Below are 19,884 nucleotides of genomic sequence, written 5' to 3'. Positions count from 1 at the left end.
GTCCTAACCATGGACTGTGTGATGGCCTTGTCCTTGTGCACTTAGCCAATGGATTCAGCTGCAGGAGGTCCTTACTCTGTTGAGTCCTATCTGTCTGTCTACCTGTTTTGGGTCATCTTGTGGCTGTGATGAGAAAGAAGAAAAAACATTTTTAAGGTTATTTTTTGATAATTTTATACATATACAATGTCTTGGTCATATTTGCTCTTACCCCTCTCCCCCTACACACACACTTAGCTCATCTCCAACATCTTTCTTTTCCACCTTCTATTTTTTTTTTTTTTTTTTTTTTTAAGCCCAGGTTGGCTTGAACATGGTATATGGCTGTGGCTGGCCTTGAACTCCCAGTCCCATTCAGTTTTATTTTTGTAAATTGTTTTAAGAGAATGGTTAGTTATTTTCCCAGTGCAGCTGCTACTCTGAGCAGTAGCCAAAGTTTAGGCCTATAGGGAACGGACTACCATGAGCTAAAATACTGAGTAGTGGAGAGACAGTTTCTGTCTTGGGAAAGGGGAAGATACTAATTTGGTCATCCTGTGCTTTGGCAATTAAATTCCAGTTCAAAGGAAGGAAAAGATAAACGTTTTGTTGCAGATGCTTTTGAAGAGCAGAAAGAGTCCCTGGGGCAATCCTTCCTCCTCCCCCCCATCTCTCCCCTTTGAAGTTGGGCAGGTGGTACTTCACTCTGGCTGTCACCATGCACTCAAGCCTCACTTTCTCTCTCTCTGCCTGGGAGATCATCTCCAACACGTCTGTGAAATTTAATCATAAAACGTTGATTTTCTTACTTTCCTTAAACATCAACTTTATTACATTTTCCATTATAAACTGTGCTGGTGGTTGAGCTCAGAGCCTCAAGACAAGTACAGTCATTTTGATCACTGTGAGGTTCTTTGAGTGCTGTGCGTACTTCCCAGAAAGTCACAACAGCCTTTTCACATATCCCGCCTCTCCCGTTTGTGTTAAGGATTTTGAGGCAAATCTCAGACTGGATGTTTCATTTCAGCCCTACATAAATCAGTAGGTGTCTGTAAAAATGGTACTTTTTCTTTCTTCTATTTACTCTTCTTTTATTTCTGACAGGGTTTTGTGTAGCCTGTGATGAGTTTGGATTTACTTTGTATGAGAATGACCTTGAGTTTCTGATCCTCCTCTCTCTACCTCCTAGGTGCTGGAATGACGCGTGTGTGCCCCGACCTGTGATTTTTAGGGTGCCAAGGATGGAATCGAGGGCTTATTTATGCTAGGCAGGCACTCTACCAACTGTGCCACATCCATAGCCTCTTATGTAACTTCATTACCATGTTAATGAGTTACTAATTAATAGTTAATCATCAGTTAATAATTTTTTGGTACTGCTATCACAGTGTGAATTCAAGTGCAAGTACCGTGAGACTCAAAAGAGGTTACCTGGTCCCTGAGCTTGGATTACAGGTGGTTGTAAACCGACAATCTGAACTCAACCTGAACTGAACTCAGGTCCTCTGAAAGAGCATGCAGCCATCTTAGTAACTGAACCGCCTCTACAGCACCAACAATGATCTTAAGGATTGTATAAGGTTGGCGTTTTAAAGTGGGAGCCACTGAAGTTGTAGCTGTTTGTTGTTGTTGTTGCTCTTTGAGATAGTCTCGCTCTGTAACTCAAGCTGTCTTCCATCCTCCTCCATCCCTGCCCCCCAACTAAGTCACTTACCTTGTGCCTGGCTAAACTGATAGATTTTTAAAACACCTCTGCTTTCTTGTCTGTGACTCTCAGTAAGAGGACCTGGCTACGAGGGCCAGGATGAAGCTCCTGGGACTCTTGTCTTCCTTTCCTGTGTTGTCTGTGCCGCCATTTTCTCTCTCTGGCAGTTTTCCATTTTCCCCTTTGGCATATTTCTGCAGTCATCTAAAGTCATCAGAACTGTAGAAGATCAATGGATGAATTTGCTGACAATATGAGTAAGGAGATAACAGCATTTGCCACAGAAATCCTACAGTCAGCCTACTTCCAGATGCAAGAGAAAGAGCTAGGCTTCCTGTGATCCTTACTGAGCTTTTGAGTGAATCCACACTTCCTTTGTGATGCAGATTTTCATCCTGAGAGTGGGAAGGGAAATCTCAAGGAAGCCCAGGTCCCATATGTAGCAGTGATCGGACATCTAGGACTGTTTTGCCCCTTAGCATCATCATTGGGTGACAAAGTTTCCCTTGGGCTTGAGAGCATAAACAACTGGAAAGAAATAAAGTTAAGGCTTTGAGTAAAATGATAACCTGGGTTTTTTGTTTGTTTGTTTGTTTTGTTTCTTGCCACCACTCTTTAATAGAGAAAAAAATTGAATATAATACACATGTTAAGGTTGATTCATATAATTTATTTTTTTTAATTACTTAATTTTAGATAGGACCCTATATAGCCTTGGTTGGTCTGGAATTAATTGTATAGAACAGGTTGGCCTTGAATTTGCATCATCTTCTACCTCTGCCTCTGTAGTGCTGGAATTATAGGTGTGAGCCCTACTGAGTCTACTCCTTATTTCATATTTAGTTGTATTTGGTTTTGTTTGTGACAGGGTATTGCTGCACAGCTGAGGCTGGCCTTGGATTCCTCTCCTGCCTCTGCCTCTAGGATTCTAAGCAGCATGGACAACCATGTACTCCCAAATGTGATTTCTTAAATTCTTGTTCTTTAAAAACTTCTTGTTATGTGTGTATGAACTCTCTGTCTCTGTCTCTGTCTCTGTGTGAGGCAACTTTGGGGGGTCAGCGCTTTTACATGGAGCCTTCTTACCAGCCCTGTTTTATTCTTAAACATATTTCTCTTTTTTATTAGAAAAGAATTGCACAGAATGAAAAGCGAGAGCATTCAAATGGTCAGCCAGGCTGCTTCTTGGTAGCTGAGAGGTTTAGTTGTATGTATAGTGGGTCATTGTATGTGGTTGTTTGTTCTTACACTTGTTTTAGTGAGTTATTTATAAAATTCATGAGAATGCATTTTCTTGCCTTTTTTCTTCATGCTCCTTCAGCACTGTGTTTAGGCTTCTTGATACGGCACATATCATCTAGAATTACAGTTACAAAATGAGGGACTAAAGTTTTGTGAAGGCCCCCTTGCTGGTTTTGTATGGTTCCCCAGTAGTTGAGACTGTGACTAGCATGTCCAGCACACTCCATGCATTAATGATTTCTGATAGCCTGAGTCTATGAGAACTTTCTGGACCCGTGACTGTTATAGTAATTGAGACATAAATATGGAATGGTTGTTTGGCTAAGAGACTTGTACCTAAACAAAATCCTGTCCATATTAGTATAAATTCTGTCAGGAGCATCTTGCATGTGTTATTTCTCTCAGCTTTGAAGTATTGTTCATTGGCTTTAGAGTAGCTTGACAAATGTAGACAAAAGCCAGGGTGTTTGGAACAACTTTAGATGATTGACAGCCAGTAAAACAAATGATGTGTTTCCTAAGCTCTGCATTCTATTGCAGAGTGTGAGACCTAGAGAGTGCAGCAGACAAACGAGACCAAAGATGATACAGCTTGAAACAAGATGAGGTGTGTGATTTCTTGCTTAGCGCTTCCTTCTCACAGGAAAACAAAACAAAACAAAACAAACACAAAAAGACACACTCAACTTGGAGAGTGTAGGGGACTCTTGATATTGGTAGGAGTCAGATTACACTTAAATCTTGCATTCTTTCTTTACCAGGTGATGGCTGTGGTCACATAGTGACCTCTCAGGACAGTGGCACAATGACATCTAAGAATTATCCAGGGACTTACCCCAATCACACCGTGTGCGAAAAGATCATCACAGTCCCGAAAGGGAAGAGACTTATTCTGAGGTTGGGAGATTTGAACATTGAGTCTAAGACCTGCGATTCCGACTACCTTCTCTTCACCAGCCCAACAGATCAGTATGGTAAGCAAGGAGTTGTGGATGCCTGGAGAGAAAAGCAAGCAGTGTGTTGGTTAGCAGCACAGCCTAGCAAAATGGGAAGAGAAACTTGCTTTGTATAAGCTCCCAACTTGCATGCAGAGTAATGTAGATGCGCTTGCCTTTTAAGCTGAAATATGTCTACCCCGTGTGTCTCAGAGTCTGGCTTAAATGTCTCTCTCAATGGAAACTGAATTGGAAATGTGGCATTTGGCTAAAACATACACATTCATTTATTTAGCTGGTATTTATTATGTAGTGACTATAATTCAGACAATTGAAAACCAATCTTGAACAAATCTTGTCATCTACATTTGTAAGTTCTCGGCCTTTTTTTTTTTTTTGAGACCAGGTCTCCTGTAGTCCATGCTATTCCATCAGTTTTTACGGCTATGGTGCACTGGGATATATAGGCATGAACCACCATGCCTCGGTTACTTGGTGCCAGGGATAAATCCCAGGTCTTCATGTGTGCTGGGTAAGCACTTTACCAACAACATCTCTAGCCCCTGGTTTTTGAGTTTTTTTTTAAGAAAAAAAACTGGGTTCTTTACTGGGAAATAGGTACTGAACTGTGATTTGTTAGAGCGATAAAAGATAATTACTGTTCCTTAAAGTTTTTCTTTATAAAGTTGCGTTTGTCTTTTATAAACAGGATTTGTGTTCATAAAAAATGAGCATATCCAGTTTATGTTGGGCACAAGTAGCCCTTACACATATTTTCTATAAAGCTCACATGCATCCTTGGGTAACCCTTATTAATTTCATACAGATAAATATAGTTTGGTGACATGATTATGACTACACAATCAAATCATTAAGGGCTGGGGGAAGAATTTGTTTCTTTATTTTTGTGGCTCTAAGACACAAATCTCTATTGCCCTTCTTCCTATTACCATCTAAACAAAGTCAGTAAATAGGGCATAGGGACTAGGCAGCACAGCTCTGTAATCCAGGAGAATCAGGAGTTCAAGGTCACCTTTTAATACATAATACAGTTCAAGGCTGCTGTGTGCTGAATGAACCCTATCTTCTGAGCTGGACCAGTCCATTATTATACTATACAACAACAATTTTGACTAAAACACAAGGAATAAGTAGTAATTTAGTTAGTGATGGTAAGACAACATGTTTAATGATGTTCAGAGGTCATCTTTTGTGGCTGCTTTAAAGATTTCTTTTGATGAAAACCACTAGCCAGCATATGCTTTAACTTACTTAAAATAGACCCCTGGGTCAGGTTGAGCTTCTAGGAATGCAGATAGAGAAGGCAGAAGTACTTTGTCCTCCTGTAGCCTGAGCATAAGAACTGCAGCGGACAGTTCTGTGTGCTGTTGCCCCCATTCAGGGCTTCTGCAGCGGTGTGGCCACAGGATTCCAGGGACTCACAGCTGGTCAACGGAATGCATAGTGACGTGCATCAGGAAGGAATCACATGTTCTGGAATGGCTCTTGCGATTCTGAAAGATGTCAACTCTAACAGTTTCATGTGTGACTAGCACAACTGAGTTCTTTGAACTCAAACAGTTCAGTACTTTTAATTAACCAATTCATTGTTAAAACCCACTGGTAAGGGACCTTGAGGCTCAAAGCTGCTGTTATTTTGAATGCATGGTTAATGTTTTGAAAGAGTAACATTTTCTGGCATGAGTATGGGCAATCTCTGCCAAGAGTCCACATTCTTGGGATGTGCTCACATTGGCTGTTGTGAATATGCTCAAGCTGCACCAGGCTTCATTAGTGGGCAGTTAATTTTTGACGGGTCATTGCTTGAATCGTATGCTTTGGGCATTCTTTAGGGGATTGGGGAGGTGGCTAGGTGGATAAGGCAATTGCTGTACAAGTACGAAGGCCTGACTTTGGATCCCCAGAGCCCATGTAAAAGGCAGGCATTGGAGGCAAGTGTCTGTAACCGCAGCATGTTAGAGACAGGTGGGTCCCCTGGAGCTTGATGGCCACCAGGTATAACTCAGTGAGCTTCAGGTGTCTCAAAGGAAGGTGGAAACGTGATAAATGAAAGACATCTCACCATCGCCCACACTCAGGAATGCACAGCACACACACACACACACACACACACACACACACACACACGTTTTTTGCAACAAGATGTACTGTCAATAAGTGTGAATAATACACCCCTCCGTCTCATAGGAATTGGGCAGATAAACACTGCAAATTGTTGGTGTTAAAAGGCCTGTGCAAACAAGATGGGGTAGTGATTGTACTATGACTATGGCTGATCTCCACTTCAGTCATTAACTAGAAGGTACTTGTCTTAGTTCAGGTGTCTGTTGCTGTGATAAAACACCGTGAACAAAAGCAATTTGGGGAGGAAAAGACTTATTTCAGCTCCTAACTCTCAGCTCATACTTCCTCACTCAGGGAAGTCAGGACAGGGACCGAAAGCGGCATCCCAGAGGCAGGAATTGAAGCAGAGAGGCTATGAAGGAATGCCTGATCTCTGTGGCTTGCTCAGCCTATTTTACACAGCCCAGGACCACATGCCCAGGGGTGGTACCAGCCACAATGCTCTGGGGCCTCCCACATCAATCAGTAATCAAGGAAAATCCCCACGGGCCAGCCTTATGGTAGCATTTTCTCAATTGTGGTTCTCTCTTCTCAGATAATTGTAGCTTCTGTCAAGTTGACAAAAATTAACCGGGACAAACAGTCCCCCTTTCACCTTGACACACAAACACAATACTATGTAATTACAACCTTTCCTTTCCCATTTTCCCCCAAGATGTCGTGTTAATATAAATATAACATTATTATAATAGTACAAAACATTCCAATGTTTAGAAGTCCCACAGTCTTTAAATTTTAAATGCTTTAGAAGTTGAATCTTTTTAAAAACACTCAGTCTCTTTAAGAGTTCAAAGTCTCTCTAAAATACCAAAGTGTCTTGCTGGAGATGTGGTTAAGAGCACTGATTGTTCTTCCAGAAGACCTGAGTTCAATCTCCAGAACCTACATGGTGTTTCACAACCATCTGTAACTCCAGTAACAAGGGGTCTGACTCCCTTTAGCCTCCTCAGCCACTAGGTGTGAATATGGTACACAGATACATATGCAGGCAAAACAGCAGTACACACAAAGTAATTTAAAAATAAATAAAATATCAAAAGTCTCAACTGTGGGCTCTTATAAAATAAACAAACAAAAACAGGTTAAATGCTTTTTTATTCTAAGAACCAGATCACAGTCACAAATCAAAGCAAAACCAAGTGAAAAAAAGACAGTGTTTGATGCCTGTCCTATGGGCTCCAAAGGCCCTCTTCTCTAGCTTCACTCTCCACAGCACCTACGGCTTGTTTCCTAGGCTTGAGCTGATACCACTCTGAGGTGGCTCTTCTCTGTGCTCTGCTGTTCTTAGCCATCCATTCCTTGCAACTGGCTTCTCAAGTTCTGGGTCTTTCTCTTGCAACTGGGCTGTACGTTCACTAATAGTGTCTCCTAGACTCTCCTCTGGAACTCTGAACCTGCCATGTGATGCCAAGCCTCACCTTCTCTCCATGACTCCTACATGCCTTCAAAACCAGAACCTCCTGAGAAGTTCTTAACACATTATAAGTGCAGCTGCCCGCATAACGTATGGTCATGGCCCCCCTCTGGACCTCAGCTTCTGCGTGCTGGCCCGGAGGAAACACTACCCTAAGATTTCACCTCAGTGATGCTGTTCTCTTTCTAATCACCGCTGATTCTTCGGCACCAGCTGACAGTATGGATCGATTATCCCAGCAAAGCAAAGCTTCACTTTAGTGGTCTCTTGTGGTCACAGCCAGTTCTTCCACCCCTGCTGACCAGGACCGCAGATTATTACTTTATATCAAATGACCCTGATAGAGTCTTCAAGGTACTTTCAAGGTTTTTTCTAATGTTCTTTCACAGTCCTCCCCACAGCATGGTTGGGTCTGTCACAGCAATACCCCACAAACCTTGTACCAAGGTCTGTCTTAGGGTTTCTATTGATGTGGTCTAAAAACCATGACCAATAGCTTGGTATGGTGGTGCATGCCCATAACCCCAGCACCCTGGGAGGCAGAGGCAGGTCAATCTCTTTGAAGTAGTAAAAAGTTGCATTATGATTACTATACGAGAACAAACCAGGCTTGTTGTTATACACATTTAATACTTGTCTTGGCTCAATTCAGGTAGCTGAGCCAGTTCTGGGAATGAATATTTACTTTGAAACATGCAGGTGTAGTGAGCATCCCAATCTAAAATCCATACCCTAAGTTCTACAGCTCAGGAACTTCTTGCTCCCTGACATGACACAGAAGGATAGGGTATAATGGGATGGGGAGATGATGGCTCAGCAAGCCATGCCGTCAGAGCCCGACGACTGAACTGCAGAGACAAGGCAGAGCTCTGTGAGTTAAAGCCAGCCTGCCCTTCACAGCCAGTTCCAGACCAGCCAGAGTTACAGTGAGACACTGTCTGAAGAGGAAGGAAGGAAAGAATGATGGATAATGTCTCCTTTCTCATCTAGAATCCAGCTTAGGATCGGCATCTAGCTTTGAGCTGCCCATGGCTCCTTGATCTCCTATAATCAAGGATAGTTCCTTGGTCTGTATTTGTCTTTTATGCAATTCATCTAGTGCTACCCAGTTATTTTGTACAGTGTCTGTGAGTTTAGGTTGCTTTGATGTCTCTTGTGATTAAATTCAGATACTGCATTTTTAACCAGCGTAACACTATCACCGGCTGTCTGTCTTTGAGAGAGTCTCACCATCACTCAAGCTAGTCTGGAACTTACTGTGTAACCCCAGCTGATTTTGAACTCAGCAATCCTCCTGCCTCAGGCTCTCCAGTGCTTTGATTACATTCAAGAGACACCATGATCGACTTGGGAAGTGGAGGCAGGAGGATCAGAGTTCAAGGTCATCCTCAATTATAAAGGGAGTTTGAGGCAAGTCTGGATGACAAAAACCTTGTCTCCAAAAACAAGTTGCTAGAAAATATAATATCAATAGATTGTAATCGTTATGAGACCTCTTCATAGTACTGTTCAGCATCAGAATCTGTGAGCACATATACTTCTGAGATGTGAATTATGATGTCAGTATTGCCTTTCTTTGCCTCCTCTTTTAATACCTTCTCCAGTGGGATCTTTTTCTGTACTCAAAACTGTACAAAGTCTGGGTTATTTCAAGCAATTTTTTCTTTTAATATCCATTGTGTTGTTGTTACTCAAATAGAACAATGTAGTATGAGATGATGGCCAGTCTCAAATGGAAGGTGATACCTTTTCAGAAGACAGCTTTAGAAAAACAGCTCATCTTTTGTTTATCTGTGCTTATAAAACAGTAGAGACTCAGTTCAGGTAGCAGAGCCAGTACTTTGGAACATAACAGCTGGAGTTAGCGTCCCGATCTAAAATCCATATCCTAAATTCTACTGTTCTGGAACTTCATGTCCCCAGACACAACACAGGAGAAGTATGGGGTAGGATGGCTCAGCAGGTATCTGTGTCATCAGAGCCTGGGGACCAAAGTTCAGATCCCCAGAACCCATGAAAATGCTAATGCCTCCTGTGCAGGAGACAAGGTTGAGGGAACGGGATCGCCAAGAGCAGATTGGCTAACTAGACTAGTTGAATCTGCAAGGTCTGGGTTCAGGTGAGAGACTGAGTCAGTATGAGAGAGAGAGAGAGAGAGAGAGAGAGAGAGAGGTTAGGCGTCCAAATGCACATGTACACATGCACATCCATACTCAAATAAGTAAGGAAGAGATTCTAAAAAGTTTTGGATTTCTGAGCACTTTAGATTCTGAGTTTGACAATAGGAATGCTAAGCTGATAAAGTATGTACAAATACCAGGATGGAGAAGCCTTCCCAGCTTCTCAGACACTTGGTCCCAAGCATTTAAGATAAGGGATAATCAACCTGTATTTCTTCTTGGAAAACTTTTCTTACCACCGCCACTGTTTTGTAGGCCACTTAATATTATCTTGTTAAATATTGTTATTTTCTTATTTTAAAAATTGTTGTGTTCTGTGTAGGTCATGGTTGCACATGCCTTTAATCCCAGCACTTGGAGGCAGACACAGGACAATCTCTGAGTTCAAGACCAAGCCTGATCTATAGAGCAAATTCTAAGACAGCCAGAGAGGGCTACACAGAGAAACCCTGTCTCAAAAACTAAAAATCAACAGATCATTGTGTTTTACCACCTGCAGAAACTTGTTAGTGTGGAATTCAGGCTTTTTAACTCTCCATTCTTCTTTCTATTTAGCTTAATCTCCAAACTCTACTCCCATCACCCTAACTACCTATGTTTCTGCCCTAAAAGCATCATGTTAGATATCTGAGGCAGCATAAAAAGGACAAACCCACTAAAATCTGTGCATCTAATGAAACTAAGCAAGAGAGAGGACCCTAACTAAAACGGTCAATCCCCATCCTGAGAGGCAAAGAGGATGGACATCAGAAGAAAACAGGAAACAACCTAGGAACCTTCTACAGAGGGCTTCTGAAAGCCAGAAGAAGAAAACAGGAAACAAACAAGGAACCTACCACAGAGGGCCTCTGAAAGCCTCTGCCCTGCAGACTATCAAAGCAGATGCTGAGCCTGATGGCCAACTGTTGGGCAGAGTGAATGGAATTTTATGTAAGAAGTGGGAAATAGTAAGAGCTGGAGAGGACAGGGTCTCCACAAGGAGAGCAACAGAACAAGAAAATTTGAACACAGGGAACTTGCCAGAGACTCATACTCCAACCAAGGACTATTCATGGAGATAACCTAGAACCCCTGCACACCCATGGCAGTTCAGTGTCCAAGTGGGTTACATAGTAATGGGAAGAGGGACTGCCTCTGACATAATCTGATTGGCCTGCTCTTTGATCACCTCCTCCTGAGGGGGGAGCAGCCTTATCAGGCCACAGTAGAGAACAGTGCAGCCACTTTTGATGAGTACTGATAGACTAAGATCAGAAAGGAGAGGAGAACCTCCCCTATCAGTGGACTTGGGGTATGGCATGCATGCAGAAAGGGGAGGGAGGGTGGGATCGGGAGGGGAGGAGGGAGAGGCTTATGGGGGGATACAAAATGAATAAAGTGTAATTAATAAAAAATTAAAAAAAAAAAGACAAGGCAAAAAGAGATCAAAGTTCAACCTTCAACGGACAAGAGGCCCTGGCAGGATTAGCACTCACAAGGAGAGGGTGGCCTGGGGGAGGCTTCAGGAAATGGAGAGGTCTGCCAGGATAAAAAGCTGGCTGCCTGGAAAGATGGAAGGACGTGGAAGGGACAGGAACCTCACAAGAAGACCAACAGAGACAACTAACCCAGTCCCGGGGGGGGGGGGGGGGGCTTGCAGAGACTAAGACATCAACAAAGAAGCATGCACGGTCTGGACCTAGCCCCCCTGGACACAGGCAGGGCTGCCTGGCCTGGCCTCAGGGGGAGGATATGCTCAGTCCTGATGTAGCTTGATATGCTAGGGAGGGTTGATGTGGGGGAACTCCCCTTTTCGGGAGGGGAGGAAAAGCAGGAAAGGGGGAACTGGGAGGGATGTACCTTTGGGATATAAAGTAATAAACTGAAAATAAATAAATAAATTGATAAGTAAATAAATAAAAGCTGGCTGCCACCCTTTATAAGGACAGGAAGAAGGATTTGGGAATGAGGAAATTGTCCAGTGTAGGGGGCTGACTCCCGTCTCCTGCAGTCCCTCCTTCCTGAAAGTATTTGCCCAAGGCAAGACCATTCTTTCAATGATAAGGAAGGTCATCTTCAAACTAATAAAAATTCTATTTTACAACTCTGGCACTCTTCACTCCGTCACTTCATATGACTTTGTGCCCTTTGTTGATATTTCCTCTTTCCCTGGTTTTCCTATTTCTTCTAACACACACACACTTCTCCCCATCCATCAAGTTCCCAGTGCAGGACCACCTTTTCTAGAAAGATCTTTGACGTAGTTCCTCACCCTGGGCTGCACTGACATTTCAGATTTAGACAGTTGTTTCAGCATTACTTGAAGTGATATGGAGCAGATGTCCTTGGACAGACAGTCCTTTCTCAGTCCTTTCTCAAACTTGAGCGTTTAGCATAACCCCGCCATTCCAGATGCTCAAACAATATTTGCACATAGCTTAATTTTCAGCAAATATATAAAGCTTACGAAAGAGGAATTTGAATATCACCATATTCACGCCAAAGGAGGAATCTTGTTTGGAAGTATCGTCTGCAGATATCCTCATTCAAAGAGAAGCTTGCTTTTCCATGCAGTTAGTGTGTGGCAATCCATGGGACAGAACTGGAGGTGCCTGGGACCCCGCACCTAGCTGTGAGTGTACAGGGCTCAGTACCTGCGTGTTCCCGAGTCTCTCCTCTGAATAACTCTACGACATGGATTCTGTTGCTAACCTCTGTGCAGAAGGAAGCTGACACTCAAGGCCGAGGAACTTGCTTAAGCTCACTTAGCATTTAGGATTCAAGTGGGCATTTGACTCTAGAAGTATGCGCTTAATCACACAGCGTCCCAGTTCCATTTGACAAAGACCATTTGAGGGCTTGGCTTCTGTGCCAGCTTGTAACTCTTGTGTGTCTCTTGTTGGAGGAAATGGGCCCTTCATCGGGGCTCTCCTCGGGGGGCATCCTGGGACCAAACTGAGGTTGGGAGCAATCAGTCATGGGTTTTCGTGTAAGGATTGCTATGAGAAGTTAGGGTGGCCTGTGGTGGAAGGAAACAGTAGTCAGTTAGAGGATCCCTGTTTTGCTCTCTGCTTTGAGCCATAGGGAAATCAGGAAGTTCAAAGACCAGTCTACATTTCCTGTACCTCCACCCCCAACATATTTTATTAACTATTGTGACTTATAAGTACCGTGATACTGTTAATGTTTGGACCATACTAAAAGCAAAATAAACGAAAAAAGTAGGAAATAATTTTTTGACTGATAAAATTTCTAAGTTTTAAGAATCACAGGTATTTAGCATCTTGTCATTATGATTCTTGATTTTTTTTTAATTCCAGAGAGAGAAAACACAAACTCAGAAGCCCCCTGTTTTACAAGTAGTTCTTCTCTCAGACACAAAGAGTAAATGGTAAAATAAGCTTTTGAAAGTTAAAAACACAGAAACTTGAAAGGAATTTCTAGCATATAAAAGGCTGGATTTGCTTAAATGTTCCCTATGGTATTTCATTAACATTACCATAGTCTGTAGGGGGGGAAGAGCTACTTCCCTGGGAACACTGATTCATTTGCCACTCTTTGTGAAGGATGGCTTGGTGGGGTGCTCTGCTGAGCCCAGGAGGTACTTCTTTACTCTTGTGTCCCTGAACCCCAAGGAAAGCTGCATGTTTGTCTGAGAACCAGAGACCAAAATCTCACCAGGGATACCACTTAAACATTGTTACGTGACTATGGTTTTAATGGCACAATCCAGGGGTATCCCTTTTTTTATGCTAATTCTTCTTTTCAAAGAAAGTGGCCCTGAAAATTCTATAATTTTTGTACAATGACCTTGCTGCAATTAGCAAGCCTGGGCGAACCCTGCCATTTGACTGCATTGAAAACCAAAATGAGAAATGGACGGAAATCTAACTGCAGCCTCAGCGATTCTGGTGATTGCTTTATCAGCATGCCCTTCAGCACAAAGCTGAACCTTGCTGGGTACCACTTTCCTGGCAGCGGATAGTGGCTAGGCCTGCCAGTGGTGTTCCCAGGGAAGGCCACTGAGCCCCACCAGGCATGTTCTTATCTGTTCTGAAAATTATATATGTAGCTCAATAGGGGCTAATGAGGGGTTTGATGCGGCTTTTTTGTTGTTCCTTTTAATTTATGACAAACCTCAAACTTGAAGGAGGTAGGTTTTCATTTGGTGCCTGTGCGTTTCTTTTTCCACAGACACTGGGAAAGGAGGAGGTTGCATTCTTACTTTTATGCAGGGGACCCTTTTCACCCATAAGATAGTAACTTAGTTATTCAACTCCAAGATCAAAACCACATACCCACCAGAGACGACCTGGAACTGCTCCTAGCTCCACCCTCTTGCCTTGCGGTGAAAGGCTGGGGCAGTCTGTGGAGAATAGCTGCATGCTGCTGCACAGATGGTCAGATTGCCAAAGCATGGAGGGTTCCAAGCTTGGCCTGGAGCAGGCAGTTGATAGCACCACTCTGTTTCATTCGTGAGAGGAAACAAAGGGTTTCTTTTCAGCAACTGCTGTAACCCCAGACAGGGGATGGTTGCATGGAGGAACTGGCTCCTGTGCTCAAAGGAGGCCACTCAATCAATGCTCCTGCTTTCCTGGTCTGTGAGGACTTGGTTTCATGTCTGGTGACAAATGCTACAATGCCGTACCTTTTAGTGTCACTAATGGCTCTGTTCTTGATTCAGGGCTGCCAGTTAGCCACAAGAAGTAAAAATCCTTTCTTCCCTGATTTTTCTGTCTGTCTAATTAATGTCCTTGTCCCTGTCACATGGAGATTTGTGATGAAGCATAAAATGGAACCTGTCTGGCAGATAAGAATAGAGGTTACAAGGCTGGGAATGTGGTTTGGTTGGTAGGTCCTTGCTTAGCATCCCTGGGCTGGGTCATTGTGGGGGTCGGGCGGTGGGGAGGTCAGACTGCTTACATGAGAACTACACTCAGAAAAAGAAAGGAGGAAAGAAAGGAAGAAAGGCAGTAAGAGGGGACGGCTTAGATGGCAATTTCAGTGCACTGCCGCACAGCACTGCTGGTTGAGAACCTGGCATCTTTAGAAAGTGTGCGCTCTAATTTTAGAAGGGTGGGGCTCAGCCTGACTTTAAATGGAAACAGGTTCCCCAGTCAAAGAACACTGCCTGTAACAGAGTATAACCAGTATGGTTAAAATTATGTGGTGTAAGATGATATATAAAAAAGAAAAAAAAAGCTCTTGCTCTCTTGAGTTGACAATGAAATTTATTTTTTCCAGTGTTTAAGTAGAGGAGAACGCCCGCTCTCTCTAAGATCAGGTGGAACGTACTAAGTGAGGTTCGGGCAAACAAATGCCACTTAAGAGCAGGGCCACGCTGGGATGTGAGAAACACCCCCCCAACTCACACACTGTAATAATGAATTCAATAAATGAGCAAAAGTAAAACATTTGATCCACAGAAAGGATGCCAGTACAGAGAAAAGTCAAAATGTCTGGGTGTTGATTTGGCATGAGATAGCGGGTTTTTTAAAGTTCCTGACCCACTGGCTGGAGAGATGGCGCGAGGGTTTTTGCAGTTGAGTGGGGCCTACATGGAAGGAGGAGGAGGGAGGAGGAGAGAGAAGTAGAGAGGGGCCATGATGGCTGGAGCTTTATAAAGGGTACACAACTCGTGGCAACAGTGGAATTGTGTCACATTTGGCTGGTAGCGCTTCTGAAATGTTGGCAGTTCATACGAGCCAAAATGGTCAGGCACTTAATATGACTTCCATTTTGTTTGGTTTTCTTCGATAGGGTCTCACGTAGCCCAGTCTTGCTTAGCTGAGGATGGCCTTGAACCTTTTACCCTGCCTCCAGCAGAGTCCTGGGATGGCAGGAGCATGCGCCACCATGCCTGGCTTCTACATGACTTCTTCGGGGTTTTTTGTGTTTTTTGTTTGTTTGTTTGTTTGTGTTTTTCAAGACAGGGTTTCTCTGTGTAGTCCTGGCTTCCTGGAACTCATTTTATACACCAGGCTGTCCTCAAACTTACAGAGATCTGCCTGTCTCTGCTTCCCAAGTGCTGGGATTAATAGGTGTTTCCTTCCTTCCTTTTCTGTCTTTTCTCCTTCCTTCCTTTTCCTTCGTTCCTTCCTTTTCTTTCTTTCCTCCTTCCTTTTTCTTTCTTTTTTACTGTTTATTGGTGTTCTGCCTACACATATGTCTGTGTGAGGGTGTCATAAGCCCTGAAACTAGAGTTACAGACAGGTGTGAGCTGCCATGTGGGTCCTGGGAATTGAACCCCAGGTCCTTTAGAAAAGCAACCAGTGCTCTTAACCACTGAGCTAATTCATCTCTCCAGCCTTAGGTGTTTTGTTTTTAAGAGAGGAATGGCTAACTTATTTTAGGTGACGTGTTGTTTTTTGTTTTTTTGTCCATCGTAGGAGGGAAGCTAGGGTGAAGCAAGAGAATGAGGATTTCAAGGCCATCCTTGGCTACCTAATGAGTTCAGGGTCATTTTACACTACATGAGATACTGTTTCTGTTTGTGTGTTTTATTTTTAAAGACACACACAGAGTCTAAAACAAAGTAGATATAGTATGTACATGAATGCGTAACAATCACCTACTATCAAGTGTCATGCACGTCCATAATCACATGTATTATGTGTCTGTCTATACTATGACCAGGATAGGAAATTCATTTTATTTTACTTTTGTTTGCTTATTTGTTTTGAGACAGGATCTTGCCCAAGCTGGCTTGGAATTCACAATGTAACTCAGGTTGGCCTCAAGCTCAGGGCAACTTAGCCTTAGCCCGTTAGTGATAGGATCACAGACATGGGCCACCCTGACCAGCTCAACAAGATTGTTTATACTTATCAGCATCACTTCAAGTGTGAATGCTTTGACTTTTGTAATCTTGATTTTTTGAGACCACAGTAAGAAACATGGCCCATCACTGACTGGAGTTTTAGCACACGATTCTAGCACTTGAATAGATGTGGACTGGAGAAAAGTTTTCGTACTGAAAGATACCGTCCTACCAAGCCCCCCACCACTCATTTCTTCTTTTAACCCTGCTATTTCAGCTGCGTGCCCTCTTTTTTTGTCTTCTGCTCTTGGTCCACTATTTCTCTTCACCTCTTGCCCCCTCAGACCAGTCTGCTGGTCACGTTCAGTCTACCGATTTATCTCTGCTTAAAAACAAAACCTTCCATTAGCTTACCTTGCAGCGGCCATGTGGTCAGCTTCTCCAGCAGTTAGTTTGTAGAAAGCGACGGGCAGCTGTCAAGCCTCAGGACAGGTGGTAATTTGGGTGGCTTGTCCAACAGGCTGCACTGCTCTAGTCCCGTCCCCATCCCAAACTTAGTCCTCACGCTGTAGTGACTAAGGAAAGCTGCGACAGAGCAGGGCACTGAGCTGTCCAACGAGGAGCGCAACCTGCTGCTGGCCTACAAAAAGTGGTCGGGGCTGCAGGTCTTCCTGGAGGGTCATCTCACGCACAGATCAGAAGACCTCCGACAAGAAGTCGCAGCTTCTCAAGGACTATCAGGAGAAAGTGGAGTCGGAGCAAGTTGAGCAAGCCATGGAGAATAAGCCAGCAAGGAGCGTTCTTCCATGATCTCTGCTTCAGTTTCTGCCCTGAGATTCTGCTTGAAAATGGACTCTTTTAACTCTTGAACTAAAATAAACCTTTTCCTCCCCAAGTTGCCTTTGGTCGTTGGTTTATCCTGGTAACAAAACCCTAAACAAGGACAATTACGTAAGAATAGATTAAATTACCTGTTTTTAATATTTATATACGATGTTAAAATTTGTAAAAATCCCAATTACCTATAGCATTTGTGCAGACTAGGTCTATTAGTTGCTTTTCACTTACTCTGATAAAAAGCCCTGAAAAAAAGCAACTTAAGGGAGAAAGGTTTATTTTGGCTCACTGTCGAGGATACAGTGTATCCTGACATGGAAACCCTGGCAGCAGGAGCTTGAGGTAACTGTTCATGTTGCATCTGAAGTTAGGACGCAGAGCATGATGAGTCTCATGCTCAGGAAGCCTTCTGTGCAGGCCAGGACCCAAGGCCAGGGAGTATGCAACTTCCACCTAAACCTAATCAAGATAATCTTTTATGGGTATGCCCTGAGGCTCATCTCTAAGTGATTCTAGATCATGCCAAGTTTCTAATCATTATTAACCATCACACCAGGCAGCTGCCTTACACATTCTAGGCAAGCATTTTACACTGAGTTATATACATTTCTCACTCTTGGGTTTCTGAGACATGCCCCTGGCATGCAACCCAAGCCACAGTGGAATTTTAAATCCTCCTGCCTCCTTTTCCCAAGTGCTGGGATTGCAGGCATGAACAAACTCTGTTATACAATGGTTTTCTTACTTTGTCACAGTTTACTTCTTTTCAATGGTATTTCAAAGTGAATGCATTTTTAGGATGTTTCATATGTCTTTTTATTTGGGTTTGGCTTTTACAAGTTGATATAAATAGAAGAACATTTCAATGCAAGCAACAGTTAAAGGATAGACTACACTTTTCTGGAAATGAAGAGGCAAACATAATATTGTCTTCCTCTGTGGACACAGTCTAAAGAGAAGACATGCATTTTTTATTTAAGAAGCACTCACACAGCTCTTAGCATATGAGATATTTTAAGTAACTTGCAAATGCTAACTTGGAGAAGTATTAATATGTGATGAGGGCTTCTAAAGAGGGAAGTGTGAGCTGGCAAGATGGCTCAGTTGGCAGAGTGCCTCCTCTGAAGATTCATGTTTTGATTTCCAGTACCCAAAGAAAAGCCAGCTCATTAGCCACTTAGCCCAGCCAAATCCACACAGCCCAGGGTCAGTGAGGGATTATGTACAAAATTAAGATGGAGGGTCCTGAGAGGTGGCTTAGCAGTTAGGAGTATTGGTTGCTCTTGTAGAGGACCATGTTCAGTTCCTAGCTCCCACAGGGCAGATCACAAACATCTGTAACTCCAGTTCCAGAAGATCCAACACCACCTTCTGGTCCCAGTGGGCACCAGACAGGCACATACATAGTGTGCATATGTAAATGTTTTAAGTGCAAACACTTAAAACATCTTTAATAAAGTCAAGCAATAGAGGAAGACACCCAAAGTTGACCTCAGGTTTCTCTACCCATGCAGAGGCACTCATGTGCCCACACTTGCACATGTATACTTCACACACACACACACACACATTTAATGGATGAATAGAGGCAAGAAGTCATTGCATTGGTACTTGGATTTCACCCTAACTTAATAATAGGGAACAGCAGGGAAGTAGGACAGTAGAATAAGGCCCCAGCCTTCTCTTATTCTCTCAGATCTTCAGAATATGATATTTGAGTGGGACAGGAGAGCAGTAACATCCCTCCAGGTCAGGATGCTGATCTACTGAATCAATCATTTTGGTCCTATGAAGTTTTTGGGTAATGTGAGCCAGTCTGATGTCTGTTGACTTGGAGTAGTAACTTCTTTCTACACCTCTTCCTTCTTAAGCCTGATTGTTGTAGCTGCTGCTGTTGGCTGCTTCTAGACTGCTCTAAGAGAAGCTAGTGAAGACCCTCTCTTTGAAGCTTGCTAGTGGAACTGGACGTGGTAGTATATATGCCTTTGGTCCCAACTCAGGATACACGGACAGATGGATCTCAGTGAATTCTAGGCCAGCCTGGTCTCCATAGTGCGTTTCAGGTCAGCCAAGACTATACAATGAGACTGTCACAAAAAAAGAAAAGCAAATAAAGACAAAGCTTGCTTGTGGAGCAAACAAGATGGCTCTGTGGTGCTTGCTTGCCACCAATCCCAAGAACCTGAGTTTGGTCCCTAGTGCTCACATGAAAAGAGAACTAAATCCGAATGTCCTCTGACCTCCATTTGCACACTCTGAAATGCGTTGCTCAATTGGACTTTACTTAAGTATTTGTAGGAAGGGTTTTAGTTTCTCATTTTTTGTTGCTGTCTGTTTAGTTTCTGTTTTACACTCTAATTTTGCCCTTTGAAAGTTTATCAACATTGCTATTGCTTTTCAAGCAGTTTTCCTCTAGAACAGTTTTCTTTTCTTCCTTTCTTTCTTTCTTTCTTTCTTTCTTTCTTTCTTTCTTTCTTTCTTTCTTTCTCTTTCTCTCTTTCTCTCTTTCTCTCTTTCTCTCTTTCTCTCTTTCTTTCTTTCTTTCTTTCTTTCTTTCTTTCTTTCTTTCTTTCTTTCTTTCTTTCTTTCTTTCTTTGTATTTTAGACAAGTTTTACACTGTAGCCCACGCTGTCTTTGAACTCATGGCAATCCTCCTGCTTCAGACTCTTGAGTCCTGGTATTACAGGCATAAGCTACCACATTAAGC

The 19,884-nt window shown here is 43.0% G+C and overlaps 1 protein-coding gene across 1 annotated transcript in view; it reads left to right on the top strand.

Moving 5' to 3' along the window:
- Nucleotides 1-19,884, top strand: part of Dcbld1 (discoidin, CUB and LCCL domain containing 1) — a 70,366-nt gene that overhangs the window by 22,729 nt on the left and 27,753 nt on the right. Inside the window, exon 2 of the mRNA XM_055599390.1 lies at nt 3,688-3,900. Coding sequence (XP_055455365.1) covers nt 3,688-3,900 — 213 coding nt within the window. The remainder of the gene's footprint in view (nt 1-3,687; nt 3,901-19,884) is intronic.

This window comes from Psammomys obesus, unplaced genomic scaffold (assembly GCF_907164565.1).
Source record: "Psammomys obesus unplaced genomic scaffold, mPsaObe1.curated_primary_1811, whole genome shotgun sequence".
Taxonomy (NCBI): domain Eukaryota; kingdom Metazoa; phylum Chordata; class Mammalia; order Rodentia; family Muridae; genus Psammomys; species Psammomys obesus.
The sequence above is the reverse complement of the archived record's forward strand: the minus strand, read 5'-3'. Positions and strand labels throughout refer to the sequence as shown.